Source organism: Silene latifolia, chromosome Y (assembly GCF_048544455.1).
Source record: "Silene latifolia isolate original U9 population chromosome Y, ASM4854445v1, whole genome shotgun sequence".
Taxonomy (NCBI): Eukaryota; Viridiplantae; Streptophyta; class Magnoliopsida; order Caryophyllales; family Caryophyllaceae; genus Silene; species Silene latifolia.
The window spans coordinates 83,270,094-83,288,574 of NC_133538.1; the positions used below are offsets into that span (position 1 = coordinate 83,270,094).

At 38.2% G+C, this 18,481-nt stretch overlaps 3 protein-coding genes across 4 annotated transcripts; 2 read left to right on the forward strand and 1 right to left on the reverse strand.

Annotated features, from left to right (window-relative positions):
* Nucleotides 1–1,898: 1,898 nt before the first annotated feature.
* Nucleotides 1,899–2,369, forward strand: LOC141634054 (mitochondrial import receptor subunit TOM7-1-like). Its single transcript, XM_074446365.1, has one exon. The coding sequence runs from the start codon at nt 2,025–2,027 to the stop codon at nt 2,229–2,231; it is 207 nt and encodes a 68-aa protein (XP_074302466.1). The 5' UTR covers nt 1,899–2,024; the 3' UTR covers nt 2,232–2,369.
* A 606-nt stretch (nt 2,370–2,975) lies between these two features.
* Nucleotides 2,976–9,270, reverse strand: LOC141628426 (uncharacterized). The gene is made up of 7 exons (XM_074441574.1): nt 9,013–9,270; nt 5,512–5,646; nt 5,137–5,382; nt 4,651–4,764; nt 4,384–4,566; nt 3,739–3,956; nt 2,976–3,457 (listed from the first exon to the last, which is right to left on the reverse strand). Exons 1-7 carry the CDS (start codon nt 9,268–9,270, stop codon nt 3,136–3,138), a joined length of 1,476 nt encoding a protein of 491 aa, XP_074297675.1. The 3' UTR covers nt 2,976–3,135.
* An 830-nt stretch (nt 9,271–10,100) lies between these two features.
* LOC141633110 (protein RBL-like) lies at nt 10,101–18,310 on the forward strand. 2 transcript variants are annotated; one of them, XR_012537915.1, is made up of 8 exons: nt 10,101–10,195; nt 10,386–10,440; nt 10,540–10,638; nt 11,231–12,312; nt 16,284–16,542; nt 17,164–17,357; nt 18,014–18,111; nt 18,223–18,310. XR_012537915.1 is itself a non-coding variant. In XM_074445591.1 (7 exons), the coding sequence occupies exons 2-7, from the start codon at nt 10,422–10,424 to the stop codon at nt 17,515–17,517; spliced, it is 1,710 nt and encodes a 569-aa protein (XP_074301692.1). In that variant the 5' UTR covers nt 10,101–10,195; nt 10,386–10,421; the 3' UTR covers nt 17,518–17,546. The 2 variants fall into 2 exon arrangements, 1 of the variants encoding a protein (XP_074301692.1); XM_074445591.1 differs by lacking the exons at nt 18,014–18,111; nt 18,223–18,310 and adding an exon at nt 17,461–17,546.
* Nucleotides 18,311–18,481: the final 171 nt, after the last annotated feature.

Consider the following 18,481-nt stretch of genomic DNA (forward strand, 5'->3'; position numbering starts at 1 on the left):
ATATGTCATTCAAGGTAAGAGCTACGTCTTATATTGATTGGATGTAGGTGTCTTTGGTCCTATCGGATACTAGAGGTGAGATGCAAGCCTTATAGTTGCGATATGATCGCCGGGATTGATGCGCCCATCCGTTCTTATGGTGAGATGCAAGCCATAAGTATGAATGTGACATTAGTAGCCACGTCCCGTGCAATGTTTGTTAAATGGTTTTCAAAGTAACGGCTATGGTTTCCATTCACGTATTTTGTATTGATTGATCCCTTACTTATCTACTTCATATGATTCGAATCCTAATCTCATATCTATGTCATATTTCCTTGAAATGCGTGCTTTTGTCTAAATGACCGTATTCTTGTCTTTCATATTATTTAATTATCTCACATAAATAGTTGAGTCTTCATTATGCTAATATTGAGCTATCTTATTCCCTCTCATTTAATTTTTATGTTTAAATATAGATTTTGATGTTCATGTCATTTGTAATTATCTTACATGATTTACCTATTTGAGTTCCTTGTTATGTTTGTTTCGACAATTTGTGACTGGGAGAACCTTGAGTTACTCCCCACTGACTGTGGCTTTCATGTTTACATGAATGACAGGTTTGTGAAGATGCATTTGTGGAGTTTAGAAATGTGAGCTAGCGAGCACCTTGGACTAGTAGTTTGTTTACTAGGATTGCTTGGACTCACCCTTTATCGTCTTGTCATTCGAGTAATATATTTTCCCCCATTTTTTACTATCACGTTTGTATAAACTTAACTTCTATTCCGCATACTTTATTTATGTTGTAGGTTTTATTGAACCCGCGCTTTAAACTTTAAAAAGTTTCCCGAAATTCCGCATTTTTCTTATTGTATTTTCTTAGCGATTTTGCGGGGGTTCGCACTATAAGTTCTGTTAAATTCATATCCTATAAATTCAGTTCAATTCAGGTCCTATAAATTCAGTTCGGTTCAGAAAAGTTCAGATCCTAATATAAGTTCAGTTCAGTTCAGTTCAGATCATATAAGTTCAGTTCAAATCCGTTTCAGTCTAAAAGAACATGGCCTTAGAGAAACTCGAAGGCATCAGAATCAAATTATAATTAGTCCAATCTAAAATTAGCAAAGTTCAGATAATCCTTTAAATTAACAATCGATCCACCAATACTCCCCAACGTTATTGAACCTAGTTGGCCCTTCGGCTTAAAAATCGAACCCACCAAACCCCACCGCTATTGACATAGGCTTGTGCACAACACTCGCGGAGTGAAGTTGTTGGTTTCGCGGTTCAGGCCACATCTGGTGGATGTGACAATGTATCGTTTTGCCAAAGTAGAGTTCTTCATGAATGGTACAACTCATCGAAGTTATCTCGCCTAATCTGGAAAAAACGTTTTAAACAATGTATTTTTCAAGTAATACATGATCAACCAATCTTCATTAATCTGCATATCAACGAAAATTAATTTAATTTGGCCAGAGCCTGACCTCAAAACCTGAATTTAATCGCCTCTTATGAAATGAAAATGGCAATAAGTTGTACTTAGACTTGACAAAGATAACCCGACCCGATAATATTGACCCGAGGTCCGAACTGACCCAAACTCGAGTTGATAGTCGCAAAGTGTCCCGACCCAGAGTGACCCGATAAACTGAAGTGACTCGAATGAATTATTGAGGACAAAATCCCGACTTCGCGAAGTGATCCAAAGTGACCCAGAACAACCCGAAATGAAATAAATAATAATCCAAACCGGTGCAATTGTATTCAAAAATAACCCAACCCAAAATAATCCGATAAATTATTCACCCGAAAATAACCCGAACGAAATACCCCCGAATGACTTAGGTCTAGTTGTACTTGTGAAGCCCAAAGCAACTGAAAAGTTAAAATTGAGTAAACAGCCCAAAACAAAGTCCCTAGAATGTACTTTTCCACCACTATAAAATGAGGAGAAGTTAGGGGTTAGGGTTTAAGCCACGCACACAAATCACAAAAACCAGAGATCCGATCAAAGAAGAACAGGAGCAGCAGCAACAATGGCGCCCACGGCCCGTATTAAAGGAAGAGGAGGATCAAACAAACAAGGAGCAGGGTCGAAGATTAAGTGTGTTAAAGAATGGACTAATTGGAGTTTAAAGAAAGCTAAAGTTATTGTTCATTATGGTTATATTCCTTTGATTATTTTCGTCGGGATGCGTTCTGAGCCTCGTCCTACCCTTTACCAACTTCTTTCTCCTGTTTAATTTCTGTGTTGTGTAATCGTATCGTCTTTTGATTATTATCGTTGTCGTTATCGTTATTAGTCGACATGTAATTTGGTTTCGAATTGGGGTTTTATGGATATTTGACTATTTTATGTTGATTAATTGTTGATTTTATTATCTTCTGAGTTTTGATCGTGTATGTTTGTCGAAAATTAAAGGAATTACGGATGAAATTGGTACTGTAGGATACCTGAGCTTTTGGAATTTACGATATGATTCCTAACTACTCCGTATTTGGCTAAGACCTCTTCGGTAAAGCGGTTCTAGAAATGCAATATGCTAGATTCGTATAGTTCAACTGCAGTGCAGAAAAGCTAGTATTTTCAATAGCATTTGACAATTATTCAGAGCGAGGGTTTGTATCATATTGCGTACACTATCGATTTTCATGTGCTTAGTTTGTCGACTGCAAGACCGATTTGTGAGGATAGCAACACCCTAGGAACATTATGTAGCGCAAGACGCTTTTGGAGGCATTCCAATGTCTCTGTTTGGATCTTGCATGAAATCGAGTCAGATCAGCAGTGTCGTCTCTGAAATCAGTAGGGGATTCAACTTCTCCTACTGTCCCGTTTAAGGACTCGCTCTACTGTAAGATATGAAGGGTGTATTTGAAACAGCTCGAATCTTTGAAAAGTTCAGAAATATGGCCTAATTTATGTAAAGATGGTATTGAAACAAACCCGATCTCCAACCACAATCTTGTACACGAATAATAGGTACTCTTTTGGAGACGGCTTAAAAAAGTCGATATCTCAAAACCTTTCCCCTAATGCTAGATAGGAGTATTGGTTTCTGTATATACAATGACATTGTCAATATTCCTTTACAGCTGTGGTGTGCTACAACTCCTATTCCTGAGCTAATACACATCTCAACTCATCTAATAGATACACACTTTCTCAATCCCTAAAAAGTCGCTAGCAAATTCCTCATCGTTTTTGGACAACATCTCTTCCAAACTACAGTCTACATTCCTACCTCTTAATACAAGATATCTGGGTTTTATCTTCTTCTCCAAAGAATAGCTGAAGTACCTTGGATAGTATGCTACTTCTTTGATCGACTTCCCCATGGTGTTCACCAGGAATTCCAACTTCAGTTTTAGGACTTCTTTGATGCTGTAGCCCAGTAGAGGAGAAAAACGTACAACCATTGATGCAATAGTTCTCTCTGATAACCCCCATTTCAACAAGTACCTTGGCCTATTTACGCACATGAAACAATCAGTTCGTCACTCATCAGATATCGTCACAAAACCTCGTTTTTAACTTTTTATCTGGTGCAAAGGGAGCCATGAGCGCAGTATTTGTGCTTGCAAGTTTCGTCGTCATGAGTAGAGTACCATTTCCCTCAATTACTTGACAGAACATCGTTATAAAATTAACTAAATCTCTGACCTACACTTTATTCAAGTCATGGCAGCTTCGAACTAAAATGCATAATTCACATACGAATAGTAATTACTATGACCTATGAGCCTCACCTTGGCATTACCGTGTTGTCAGTATCCGACACGAAGAACTCAGGGTACTTCTTTATAACCCGATAATGTTGTTCTTTAAATATGCCCAAGCCACCGAGAAACTCCAGTTTTTTGTGAAGGGTTGTAACGTCCCGAACAGTAAAGATTTCAGGGCAGCGTGCTAGGATCTTACCAATACTTCCCGTGTCAAATCCCATGTCTTTCAAGAAAGTAACCATCTGAATGGCAAGGAGTTAATAGTCAATTAACGAGGATAAAACAAACTTAGAAAAACTAATCACTGACAGTATACTAGGCATAGAAATTATTCTTTCCGTCCCATTTATATTGTCCTACTTAGACTTGCTCAATTTCTACCAGGATTTTCCCACATATACAGTTGTTTTCGACTTAACTAAAAAAGATAACATGAAAATAGCAGTTTTAACAAAGCGAAATGACAAATTTGACATTGCAGGTTAACAGATATTTGAAGCGATTAATGGTAGAGATTGACCATCTAAGAGAAAGGGAGACGATATAAACGGGATGTAGATAGTATCAAATATCGCAAGTCATGCAGGAAAACTAGGCCATCTCGCCCATCTTCATGCAATTAAGTGACAGTCATGAAGTAAACAGCCAAAGAGAGGAAGATGAGGTTACCGTCCAGAATTCTTCTTTTCTTCGAAGTAGAAGCTGAGGACTTGTAGCTATAACTTTACCCAACTGATTGGATCTTACACCTAGCTCATTTAATTCTTCGACCATTGGTTTCAGCTTGTCAGCTGAACTGCCCAGCAAGAGAGGCCAGTTGATAATAGCTCGATCGATACTGTCTTTTGGTACCTGCAACGAAAAGATTTCTCTGATTCCAATCAAACTAGGAGGTACAATAACAATCTCAGATTGACATCACATTGAGTGCCATACCTTCTTAGTTTCCAAGAGAGCGGCAATTTCTTCATAATTTTTCTGGACACCGGCTGAAAGAATCCATGGATATTTCACCAACATTTTACCAAAATCTTTGTCCAAAGCTCCAGTCTATAAGGCAGGAACACAGCCGGCAATTTAATATCAGATATTCAGGAGTATGGTAGTAATAAAGAACATAATGCCAGTATGCGTTATCCATGTGAAGATAGAAGGATTTGCGGAGTTAAGAAAAAAGTGAAAAACACATGTCCAACATCAGTAGCATCTCTTTGCATTGGAAGAGTGGAATGTATTGGCCAGTTAGCTCAGGCAGAACAGTGGTAGAAAGATTTCACTAGCAATATGAGATGTAGTTGGATAATAGGTAACTACCACGTAAGATGCAGTGCCAAAAATTCAAGAGATACAGGCGAAAACCTAAATAGACTACTGGCATCATGCTCTGAACCAAGTCCCGATATCAAACACTAAGGCAAGTACCTTTTCAAGGGTCCATGATCTGGCTTTAATGACTTCTTTAATGTCGAGGAAAAGAAGTGGAGGGTATAAAAGGAGGACATTCCCCTTGCGATCTTTTGGAACTCCAACACTCTCCAGAAAGTTGACTAGCGGTTTCATATGGTTATCCACTGACAAGAGAAGTAGACGAGGAAACGACTCAATGAGATACCTAAAAGAAGCATCATAACATCCTAACATATCCAAGCCACCACGTCTTGCATCAATCTATAAGAACACACAAAGAAGTTATCTTACAAAATTGAAGGAGGTAATTATGCAATAGTAGTTACAAACTACAAATATAAGGTTGATGATGAAATGTTATAAATCACTGACTTCGTGATAATGACTAACCTTTTCGAAAAATGATAAAGTTTGCTGAACATCCTCATCCACTGAAATTGATAGGTGGAGCATCATACGCCGAGCAAGTTTACCAACTAATTTCTCATCGTTGGAAGAAAAGAAGATTTCCTTGACATATTTAACCTATCAAGAAACACACAATAAGAACCATTTAGAAAATGCACAAAAGTCAAATATGGTAAACTTTCAATAAAGTTGTGCCTGAATTTACAAACTACACTCACGCAGAAACATTAACTTCATCTCTGAGAAAGGACTCACATAGTGCCAGAACACACATACTACAGTTCAAATGGAGCCAAAGAGTCACCGTTCTTTAATTCTCAATTCTGATGAAATAAAGCAAGATGGCATATTATTAAGGTCGCACTTTTTCTCATTATGAAAGTAGGAGCTAATCTTGCAATTCTTGAAACAATTTTCATTATAGGTCGGTCATTCTTAAACAACCTCTTTGTTTTGTTAACACAAATGTAAGATAGCGTACGCCCAAACTTCGACCCCTTCCTCTACTTCTCAACTAGTTTTACACCCGTGCAGAAAATGCACGGTTAATTTATAATGTAAGTTAAATATAAATATGACCATATTTGGTAAACAGCATATTAGGTGAAATTGGTAGATTTCGGCTTAAATAGTAGTTTGACCAATCAATCTACTAATTTTAAGTATTTGGTTAATGACATATTCGATAAAGATATTGGTGGAATCTACATTTTTTTGAATATCTTTAATAATAGGAGCATATCGTAATAGCATATTGAGTTTATACATGAAAATGGTAGATTTGTCAAATAATCTGCTAATTATCAAACACAATCAATAAATCTGCTTCTGTCGTTTGCCAAATAGGGCCATAATACCTGTAAATATTATATTCAGCTAGTTTTCCTTATGAAAAAGGTATCTGTCTATACGTATATTTTTATTAAATGAACCCGTCTTATATAAAAATCAATAAAAAAACGATTTAAAAAACAGAGAAAAATCTTTTATACTTTAAAGGGGAGGAAAAATAACACACTATTATCAAGAAATATTATAAAAGAAAATGTAATCCATAAACTACACCGCAAATTTACGATGTTGAAACCAAACAATCCAAATCGGCTCACGTTACAATTGGACCGACACTATCACTACTTTAAGAGCTCATTTTGTGTATTGTTATATACACAAACTATTATTTGTGACCGTCTTAAGTTAAGACGATATTCACAACCGATTTTAAAAAAAAAAAAAAGATGTGAAATATTATGAATTAAGATGATCTTAATCAAAATCAATCATCATTATAATATAAACGGACCTATAGCAGTATAGCATACATGTACGTAAATCCTCATGGCCCACCCCACCTTATTTATACTCTTAAGTCTAATGTTTCCGCGCTCTCATCTTATTCATCCATATACTCCCTCATCACTTACCTCACTTACCCTAAAGCCATATTAGTTAATAATTCATCTTCACCCTCATAACATATGTTTTAGTTCCTCTTGCTTCATCCTCAGCACAAAAAAAGGAATCATCGTTTAATTTTCCGCCTCGTCGACGATTTACATCAAGAAATAATTTTTATCGCTTTTTACATGCGAATTACATAAATTTGATGTCAAAATATTGGGGTTAATTGAAGAGTATAATCAGAAGAAACTTATGTTATTGTGATCCCAAATTTAATATCTCGATTTTGTTTATTAACTCGAATGTATTGTTTTTTGGTAATTGGTACGCAACTTGAATGTATTCTCATGCGAATATTTTTTTCCATTTTATTTTTTTGAAAGTTTAGAATCACTAATGAAAGCATAATAGTGTAATATATTTAATTAAAGTGATGAGAAGAGAGAGGGTAATTAATTAGTGAATGCAGGAGAGAGGGTAATTAAATATGTAAAAGGAACATGGAGGGCCCTACCTAAATACAACTTTTTCCAAAGCACTAAAAATGAGGGACCAATGAAAAGCCAAGAAAAAACTCATCTTTTATACTATGTAGATTTGAGGGAGTCCTAGAGTCATTAGTAAAAAGTTGTTTGTTGCTGTTGTTGTTGAAAGTCTGACACTTCCAAGTACTGCGAGTAGAGCATCAGAAAGACCACAAAAATTTGCGGGTAGACGTGAACTATTAAGGCAGCATTTCACACACAGGCTCGACTACATTCCTAAGATACCGCTACAGCCAAATCTCAATTAAACCAACAATTTCCACTAAGCTATAAAGATTCATTTTAAGTTGGTTCAACAGAAATTCGTGTACCATAGATTATCAGATCCATAACAGTATCCCCAAAATCCTTAATTCGACACAAGGGGGTGGCAGGATTGCACATGACGGGTCAAAGCACCCTCCATACCCAAAATGTCAGATGCAAAGGCTCAAAGGCTACATGTTCAACACTAGAATAATCAGCAAACGTAATTGATAATCGAGCAAAGGTTCCTCAAGGCTCAAACTTCAAACCAACCTTAGTCCTTGATAATTCAAATCAATCTAACAACAAAATCTACTTCCGGCAACGCAATTGCAACTAATTCCCTATCATACTAAACCACTTGGGAAGAAATTCAATATACAAGGCCACTTATGAGTAATACTAATATCACCAATTTAATACAATCACACCAATGTAAGTCCAAATTACCTGAAACAAGAACAATCATTTTACAAAAATGACAATTAAAAGTGTTGGAAATATAGTATCACTATAGGGGCGAAGATATAATTAGAGAATATTTATTGTTGTGTCGTGGTATGGAGGCCACTGAATGAGAAACGAAATCGCCCCGACTACGGTACAAATCGATATAGGCGTCGCCCCCCAAGGTCACACAACACTCCTAAAAGTTGTGTACTCAACCATTAGGAGTTGGAACTCATATAGTATGCTCAAAATTATCATAGAGAAGTAGTAGAGATATATGGAAGATGTATTATTCTCAAATGACTACACTTCTCTATTTATAGTGGTAGAAAAGGACATCATAACCACAAAGTTAATGACATAACCACTACCCATAAACATGGGTCAAACATGATGTTAGTGGCTATAAACATGCAAGTAGTGGAGAGAGTGTAGAGATTCTCAAATGGAAGATGTATTATTCTCAAATGACTACACTTCTCTATTTATAGTGGTAGAAAAGGACATCATAACCACAAAGTTAATGACATAACCACTACCCATAAACATGGGTCAAACATGATGTTAGTGGCTATAAACATGCAAAAGTAGTGGAGAGAGTGTAGAGATTCTCTTACGAAAGCAACGAAAGAACTTCTACAATGTAATCTATCTGATTTATATCATTCTTTGCGCAGATTACTTCCAACAAAAAGAAATCACAAATACTTTGTGACGAGGCTGCCTTACACAAGTTTATCATAAAACCGATTCTTTTATTAACTACTTTCCCACTGATATGGGTTATGTTTGTATAAAACGGCCTTAGACAAAACTAACTCGAAATCGGTAAAGGCAATACCTTTTGAATAAGGGAAGATAGAGAATGCTTAGAAAGAATTCTAGACAGATGAACAGCAGAAGAAAGACTCAACCCAACACTTTCAAAAATTGGAATTTTCCCATTATCACCCTTCTCTCTAGCAATACACTTAACCTTCTCGTTCAATGACAACAAGGGCAAATCCGTCATTTCACCCCCATCACCATTCTTATGTTCCCTCATCCATGAGCTCCATAAAGAAAGCTCATCCAAATCCCTAACCCCATCCCTCAACATCATTAGACATAAAAGTTAAATAATAAATCCTTATAATATTTTTTTTTTGATTATAAATAAGTTAATTACAAATAATAAATAATAATAATAATTCAGTACATTTTCGCTATTACTTTCCATTGTCTACCCTTACCAACAAAAATAGACAAAAGATTTGCAGTACACATACTACATCTCTCGACATTCACCGACCCAATTCTCACCACCACCGTACACTCCCATCGCCGGATCACTGCACAATCCCCACTGACCGGCAACCCTTCCCATCCCCACCGTCGAACGCCCCTTGGACTTACACTCTGAAATCAGATCGGCAATTCACTTTGTAACCGTTATTATTAAAATCATGAATCAACATAATTCGTAACGATTAAAGATATACTCCGTCAAATTCTAAACTAATTGCCCCAGTATATTATCTAATTGCTTTACTAAAACATGAATCGAATTTAGATTATGCACGGATAATATTCAGTGTGACAAATCGTAATAATGGGAGCATAGACAATGCACATATAAAACCAATCTTAGAGTGATTGTGATTTATCATGAATTTAAGTTGTACTCCGTATTATGATAATCTTTCGTTTTCAGATGCATAGACTTATATTTTATATAAGCTCATTTAAAAATCGAACATTATCTAGTTACCTGTGCAACGCACGGACACAAAATCTAGTAGTTGAATATATTGGTACTTAAATTTTAATTTGGAGTATTTTGAGAACTACTCCAATAATTTAGAGTATTTTCATTAAATAACCCAAATAAAAAACGGTCAAAACCTTTCTTTGCTGGTAACTTTCTAAGTAATTTCCTTTAACTCTCCCACGTAATCTTTCAATTTTTACCTAATTAAACACCCAAAAAACATACAACCCAGTATTTCAATTTGATTCTAATTCCCAACTTTTCACTGAACTGGGTATTTCTTAAATTAATTTTACCTAATTAAGTACTAAACTTATCTAATTGACCATCCAATTAATAGACAACCCAGAATTTGAATTTGATTATATATTCGAACTTTTTCCCTAATTAAATTTGATATTTGAGTACCTTTAAAGAGTATTGAATTGGGTATTTCTTATATTTTGATTCTTTTGCTTTATCAGGTTGCTGTTGCTGTTGCTGTTGCTGTGTAATGCACAATGAATTCTGCAATTATAGGTGATTTTCTTTCTTATTTTGTGTTTAATTTCGATATTTTGACGTTCTTCATTGTTCAATTGAACTTAATTTTGAATTGGGGGGTGGGGGTGGGTGTAGATCCGTTGCAAGGCGATTTTCCAGAGGTGATAGAAGAGTATTTGGAGCATGGTGTTATGAAGTGCATTGCTTTTAATCGCCGCGGAACCCTTCTTGCTGGTATTATTATTTACTTATTATCTGTGATTTATGTTCTTTTTCGTATAATTTAATTTTCGTGTTTCTGTGTGGCGTTGAGGTTTATAGGCTGAGTTTGAGCTTGGAATAGGTTATGTTTCCACTATGAAATGAAAATGTGTGATCTTGCTGATGGTTATATTTGCATTATCGGTAAAACCAGTTTTTTGGAATAATAATTTATGTTTGGAGTGCAAGACCATGATTTTGAACTTTGTTGTTTGATATGTATCGACTTTGAAAATTTAAAGGTGGAAGCCTCAATATGCTGTTGAGGCGGAAAAATAGGTTACATATACTATCAAATGGAATAGGTATACAATTCAATGGATTGCAGGGAGTGACAAACAAGGCCTTGACAAAATAATTTCTTCCCTCACTTAGCTACCAAACTTTGCATATTATGTATGTTCTTTGGTCGACTTCTGTTCTTGTCGTTTTGTGTGTTAGTGTGTTACTATATGCTTGATGTTGATTAAAGCACTTTCATAGCCAGGATGATTTTATATATCGACCTATGTTGCTCTTCGTGTCTTTGCATTACCGCTGAGTGGCTAATGCTTATTTCTTTCAGCTGGTTGCTCCAATGGAACTTGTGTTATATGGGACTTCGAAACCAGGGGGATTGCAAAAGAGCTGCGGGATAAAGACTGTTCAAATGCTATAACTAGCGTTTGTTGGTCAAAGTACGGTCATCACATCCTAGTTTCTTCTGCTGACAAGGCATTAATCTTATGGGATGTTGCTACTGGAGAGAAAATAGCTCAGATAGTGTTGGAGAAAACCCCTTTGCATGCTCGCTTACATCCTAGCTCCCCAACTCCATCTCTGTGCTTGGCCTGTCCTGTCTATTCCGCTCCTTTGATTGTCGACTTATTGACCGGTAAAACTACCGTGTTGCTTGCGTCAGTTCTGGTAGAGGGAGATGGGCGTTTGGCTCCATTACGTAACAAAGTTCCAGACGATTCTGCTCCTCAGACTCCTGCGTGCTTTAATATGCATGGCGACCTGGTTTATTTGGGAAATTCTAAGGGAGAAATCCTCATAATTGATCACAGCAATGTTCAAGTTCGTGCAGTGATCCCCATCACAGGGGGTGCTGTGATTAAGAACATTGTATTTTGCAGAAATGGCCGGTATCTTCTCACAAATTCAAGTGATCGCACTATTAGGGTTTATGAGAACTTGCTACCTCCAAAAGGAGGCTTAAAGGCGCTTGATGAGATGTGTGTAGCGTTGAATGATCTTAATGAGGTAGAGAAGCTGAAAGCCATTGGATGTAAGAGTTTGGTGCTGTTTCGCGAATTTCAAGATTCGGTAACCCGGATCCATTGGAAGGCACCTGGGTTTAGTGGTGATGGTGATTGGGTAATTGGTGGTTCTGCTAGCAAAGGAGAGCACAAAATATACATATGGGACCGCGCTGGACACCTTGTGAAAATTCTTGAAGGGCCAAAAGAAGCCTTGATTGATCTAGCATGGCATCCTGTTCGTCCTATTGTTATCTCAGTCTCGTTGACTGGCTTGATCTATATATGGGCTAAAGACTACACTGAAAACTGGAGTGCATTTGCCCCAGATTTCAAAGAGCTGGAAGAGAATGAAGAGTATGTGGAACGAGAAGATGAATTTGATATTGTGCCTGAAACCGAAAAGGTAAACTAATTACCAATAGCTGACTTTTTGTGCTACTTTTCATGATTCAACAACAACAACAACATCAGAGCCTTAATCCCAAAATGATTTGGGGTCGGCTGACAGGAATCATCCTTTAAAACCTTCCATGGGTGAACACACACCTCAAAATGCGAATAGAAAAGGGAAAATGAAAAACAAAGGGAGAGCGAAAATGTAATGCAAAGTCAAGTTAAATTTACAGGTTTTAAAATCGAATTCCGGATTTCTTTTATAAAAACTTAAAGTTTAAATCGAGAGAAAAGATTAAAACGATTTTGAAAACCGAAATAGAATTAAGGATCCTAATGCCTAAAACCAAGTAAAATATTTAAGAAAGTGGTTGGTAAAAAAAATGTAATAAAGGAGAGAAGAACAAATAATTTAATTTTTTAAAATTAAATAAAAACACTAAATATGTCAGAAAAACATCAAATACTAAAAATCCACATGTATCCTTTCTCTCCATTGTGCCCTCTCCCTCACCATACTCTCCTCAAGCCCCAGAAATCTCATATCGTGCTCCATCACTCTCAACCATATCTGTCTCGGCTTCCCTCTACCCCTAGGAACCTTTTATGTTCTCCAAGTCTCCAGCCTCCTAACTGGTGCGTCCATAGGTCTTCTTCTCACATGACCAAACCATCTTAGTCGGTTTTCCATCATCTTGTCCTCTATTGGCGCCACTTTTACCTTTTCCCTAATCACCTCATTCCTTAATCGATCTTTCCTTGTATGTCCGCACATCCACCTCAACATACGCAACTCCGCCACACTCATCTTTTGAATGTGACAATGTTTCACGGCCCAACACTCGGAACCGTAAAGTAAGGCAGGTCTAATTGCCGTGCGATAAAATTTTCCCTTTAATCTTTGGGGCATATCTTTGTCGCATAAAAACCCTGAAGCACTCTTCCATTTCAACCATCCCGCTTTAATTCTGTGAGCCACATCTCCGTCTAACTCCCCATCTTTTTGAATAATAGATCCTAGATATCTGAAGAAATCTGACCCGCCACAATTCCAACTTTCTCTCCACCCCCTCTTTCGTCTCATCAATCAACACAATATCATCAACAAACATCATACACCAAGGGATGTCGGCCTGAATATCCCTTGTCAACTCATCCATAACTATAGCAAAGAGAAAAGGACTGGGTGCAGAACCGATGGTAATGGGAAATTCTTCCGTTCTCCCAACATTAGTGCGAACACTTGCACTAGCCCCCTCATACACCTCCTTTATGAGGTCAATATATTTTTGAGACACACCCTTTCTCGCCAAAGCCCACCAAAGTACTTCTCTTGGTACCCTATCATATGCCTTTTCCAAGTCAATAAAAACCATATGCAAGTCCTTCTTCTTGTCCCGATGGTGTTCCATCAACTGTCTCATGATAAAAATCGCATCCATAGTCGATCTCCCGGGCATAAATCCAAATTGGTTATCCGAGATGTCTACACATCTCCTAAGCCTTTGCTCGATTATCCGCTCCTATAACTTCATCGTATGACTCATAAGTTTAATTCCCCGATAGTTGGAACACTCTTGAACATCACCTTTGTTCTTGTACAAAGGGACAAGAGTGCTTCTCCTCCCGATGGCATCTTGTTGCTCCTCCAAATCTTGTTGAAGAGCATGGTTACCCATTCGATCCCTTTCTCCCCGAAGCACCTCCAAACTTCCATGGGTATACCATCCGGTCCCTCTACTTTCTTTGACCCCATCTTCCTTAACGCCTTTCTAACTTCACTCTTTTGTATTCTACGCACAAATTCCCGATTAGCCATGCTTGGTGTTACTTCTACATCCCCAAAACCTTGTTCCTGATGTCCATTGAATAAAGTATCAAAGTAAGAACTCTATCTTGCCTTTATTTCGTTATCCTGAACCAGAACCTTGTCGTCCATATCTCTCAGACACCTAACTCTCCTAATATCTCTCGTCTTTCGGTCTCTTATGCGAGCCAGTTTATAGATATCCTTCTCTCCTTCTCTCGTGTCCAACCTGGCATACACTTCTTGTTTAACTTTTGCCCTCGCATCTCGTACTGCCTTTTTAGCGGCTCGTCTAGCCTCCTTGTACTTTTCAAAGTTCTCATCACTCATGCATTTCCCCAAAACCTTATAGCATTCACGTTTTGTCTTTATCGCTTGTCTCACCTCATCGTTCCACCAAGATGTGTCCTTACTTGATGGTCTATGCCCTTTAGATTCCCCTAACACCTCCCTCGCCAAATTCTTTACAACATGCTTCAATTTATCCCACGTTGCATCAATATCTTTCTCCTTGCAATCCGACCAAATATCGCTACTTCCAACCTTATCCAAAAACGCTTGTTCAAAAACGCTTGTTGGTTTTCCCCTTGTAGCTTCCACCACTTGATTCGTGCCTCACCGATTATCTTTCTCTTCCTCAAGTCTCTCTTACCTCGAAAATCAAGCACCACTAGTCTATGTTGTGTTGCTGCACTTTCCCCGGGTATGACCTTGTAATCGGTGTACTCTTTCCTCCACACATTCCTTACCAAAAGGAAGTCAATTTGACTAGCATTTCCTCCACTCCTATAAGTCACCAAATGAGAATGTCTTTTCTCGAACCAAGTGTTCATTACACCCAAGTCATACGCCAAAGCAAAATCTAATATGTCACTTCCTGCTTCATTTCTCTCCCCGAACCCAAAACCCCCATGAATGCTCTCGAAGCCAACTCGACTAGTACCCACATGCCCATTGAGGTCACCACCAATGATCAATTTCTCTCCAATAGGGACTCGTTCTACAACCTCTTCCAGATCTTCCCATCCCAGAAGGCTCGTCGAAAAGAAGCATCCAAACCTACTTGAGGTGCGTAAGCACTTATAACAGTCACCACCTCATCCCCGATTACAAGCTTAATGCTCATGATCCTATCACTCTTTCTTGATACTTCTACCACATCATCGATGTAATCTTTATCAATGACAATACCCACTCCATTACGACTTTTGTCTTTACCCGTGTACCAAAGCTTATAACCCCAAGGCGCTATCACCCTTGCTTTATCTCCGACCCACTTTGTCTCTTGTAGGACACATTATATGCACTCTCCTCCTTTTCATAACCTCCCCTACCTCAGCTAATCTCCCTCTCAAAGAGCCAACATTCCAAGTACCTAAACGTAACTACTACCCTTCCTAAAGTCATGTCCTGATTTCTTTACCCGCTCTTGACCATGCTTCCTAAATCCAAACCTATTTGACACCACACCCATACTTCGAGGTGGGGCGCCGCTTTTGGGCGACGACCTAACAACCCTTGCATATTTTTCACTACACCCGGTCTAGAAGATGTAGCGCACTCTTGCCTATTTGACACCACCCCCAGATGTAAAGATGGCGCGTCGCTTCCGGGCGACGACCTAGCAACCCTCACATACTTTTCACTACACCCGGGTCTAAGAAGTGCAGCGCGTCGCTTCTAAGGAGACGCCCCAACGATGTTCAAATTCCGATTCATGTCCATAAAATGTGACTAGTTTTTATGCTGGCTGCCACAGACCTACCGCAACCCTCCTCCTTTATCCGGGCTTGGGACCGGCAGTGAATGCCCGAAAACACTCACAGGCGGAGTCGTGCTTTTCATGATTGATTAACTTTTTTTTTTTTTAACGGTGCCAAAGAGACTCTCTTCTTCGGATTTGGAATAAGATGTAATAAAGCAAAATCGTTCACTAAACATTCTATTCTTCTTGTATAGGGAAGTAGCAATATGTCGTTTCATTAATCTTTTGAAAACATCCTGTCTGTGTTTTTAACACATGGGTAAGGCCGCATACATCCAATTTCCCTTAACCTCCACAAGCAGGAGCCATCTAGGCATTGGGATAATGTTGTTGGTGGTGACAATGGTGTGAGTTTAGCTGTAGCTGTTATTTCATGATTGGTTTTTGACAATTTGTATGATCCTGCCAGGTGAAAGAGTCAGAGGTTAACCAAGATGAGGTTGATATTCTCACAGTGGAGAATGATTCATCCTGTAGTGACTCAGAGTCTTCACACAAGGAACTTTTGTTCTTGCCAGTATTTCCTTGTCCTGATGCTCCTGAGCAGCAAGATAAACGTGTTGGCAACTCTGTGAAGATGTTGGACAATAATAATTCTGCCTCTCCCCTTTCGGGAGAAGCGTTGATGAATGGTCATGCTATGAACCATGAGTCAAGTCCAATTGAAGGTAATGCCAACTCTTTTGCTCTTCTGTGTATCAAGTCACTGCTTCCCTTTTGAACTACTAAAGGTGTTACTAGGAGCAGATCAGCAGAGCCAAGATTTTGAATATGGGGTAGCAGACTAGCAGTTTTTACCCGTTGTACTTACCTAGCTGAGGCCCTGGGAGTTGCCAATGCAAAATATGTAGGGCCTACTGTTATGAAACTGAAGGCTTGAAATCACTAGGTTTAGATTCCTATAACTCTAGAACTTTTTTTTCTTTTTTAATTTTCTGGTTTATGCGTGTGCCCAGGCCGGTCACCGGTGTGCCCCCTTTCTGACGGTGATGTTTGAGGCTTCATTTTTTGTGAAATTTCTTAAATATTTAGCTACAAAAGTTGCATGCATGAAGTATTTCAATGTGCTCGAAGTCAAAAATTAGGTGGTATTTGTGAACTTCAGTTAGAGCAGAGATGTAGTATAAACTCTGCATTTGTAGGATACTTTCAATATTCTTTCACAACAGCTAACTGCCCTCTTGATTACTACTTCATACGGAGTACATCATTTGGTAACGAAAAGTGAACACATTTAGTGAATTGTGAGATTTCAACCTTACTGACCTGACTTTCATCCTAATTTACAGGTTTTGACAACTCTGCTGAGGACACTAATGGGGGGCGTGTGAAAAGACGTCGAAAACCCTCAGAGAAAGTCTTGGATATGCAGGCAGAGATGGTAAAGAAACTTGTAAAGAAGGCAAAGCCTTATGGAAAAGCTTCCAAGTCCAAAAATAAATCAGCAGACGAAGAAAATGACGTACCCCTGGATCTGGACGAGGTTTCTGATGACTATTAAACAGACAATTTATAATGTAGATGTATATTAGTCATTCAAATTTTTAGTTAATTAGGCTTCTCTGTTTTTCCTTGTTGTATGTTAGATATTGTTGTATCATTCAAGAGATTATGCAGCAAGTTATGTTTGCGACAGTTTCTAAGGAATTAATATTGGTGGCGTATTCAACCTGATCAGCTTGCTCTTGTTGCATTTGTTTAGAGATGATAACAACAACAACAACATCAGAGCCTTAATCCCAAAATGATTTGGGTGGTGTCTGTGTAATTTTACAGCTGGTCTTGCACGAGACGGTCTCATCCATAATGTGAGACCACCTCCCATACTTGTGCACTTCTCATTTGCTTATATGTTAATTAAATGTTCTGACATGTAAGACTGTCTTGTATTTGTTTTCGCAATATTTTTAAACCATGGTATCAAGAATGTTAGGGAGACATAACATCGTCAGAATCAGGATTTGTTGTTCAGTCGGCAATGGTTCCTTGGTCTGGAGCTGGATGATCCTTGCTGACATAGTAAACCTAACCTAATGGTGATCCCTTATTTTCATATTCTGATGTCTGTTTCCTGAACCGATTTATGGTGGTAATGTGGTATATCCCAGCTTGTAGAGTTTATTTGAGGAGACAATGCAGGTTGTATACAAGATCATACAATTCTGCACCTGGTTTTGATGCTACAAACACAATCATTCGGGTCAGGATGCTGCTAAGAGTCATTGAGGGTGCTGGGGGTGAGTGATTTAAAGGCTTTCCTTATTTTTTATTTTTATTTTTCTGTTGTATGAAAAAAATATTCTTTCTGAAGTTTGTTACCAAATTTAAGTATTCACCCACAATCACAGGTTCTGTACCAATGGATTGGTGGGCATAAGCAAGGGTTTGGGTTGGATTTCTCTCTGGTCTAGCGCTTGAATGGGTTTTTCTTGTTGATAGCAGCACTTTTGCCGTTTGCGGGATTGTAAGGTATACAAGTTCCAAGTGATCATTTGCAGGCTTGGACTAGGTATGAGTTCGGCAACAGGAATTTCTTACTCATTGGGCACGCTATGTTTAAATCTATCCACTTTATTCGGACCAATTTTGCAGTTACCGATCCTTCTC

Bases quoted from the DNA above. Each gene is read 5' to 3' on its own strand.
- LOC141634054 (XM_074446365.1), top strand. From the start codon at position 2,025: ATGGCGCCCACGGCCCGTATTAAAGGAAGAGGAGGATCAAACAAACAA.
- LOC141628426 (XM_074441574.1), bottom strand. From the start codon at position 9,270: ATGTTGAGGGATGGGGTTAGGGATTTGGATGAGCTTTCTTTATGGAGC. The intron at 5,647-9,012 runs GTATTGCCTTTA...GTTTCTTGATAG, and splicing joins TATCTTCCCTTATTCAAAAG to GTTAAATATGTCAAGGAAAT. The intron at 4,567-4,650 runs GTATGGCACTCA...TTTTCGTTGCAG, and splicing joins CTCTCTTGGAAACTAAGAAG to GTACCAAAAGACAGTATCGA.
- LOC141633110 (XM_074445591.1), top strand. The intron at 10,639-11,230 runs GTATTATTATTT...TATTTCTTTCAG, and splicing joins CCGCGGAACCCTTCTTGCTG to CTGGTTGCTCCAATGGAACT. The intron at 17,358-17,460 runs GTTTCTGATGAC...GTTGTATGTTAG, and splicing joins TACCCCTGGATCTGGACGAG to ATATTGTTGTATCATTCAAG.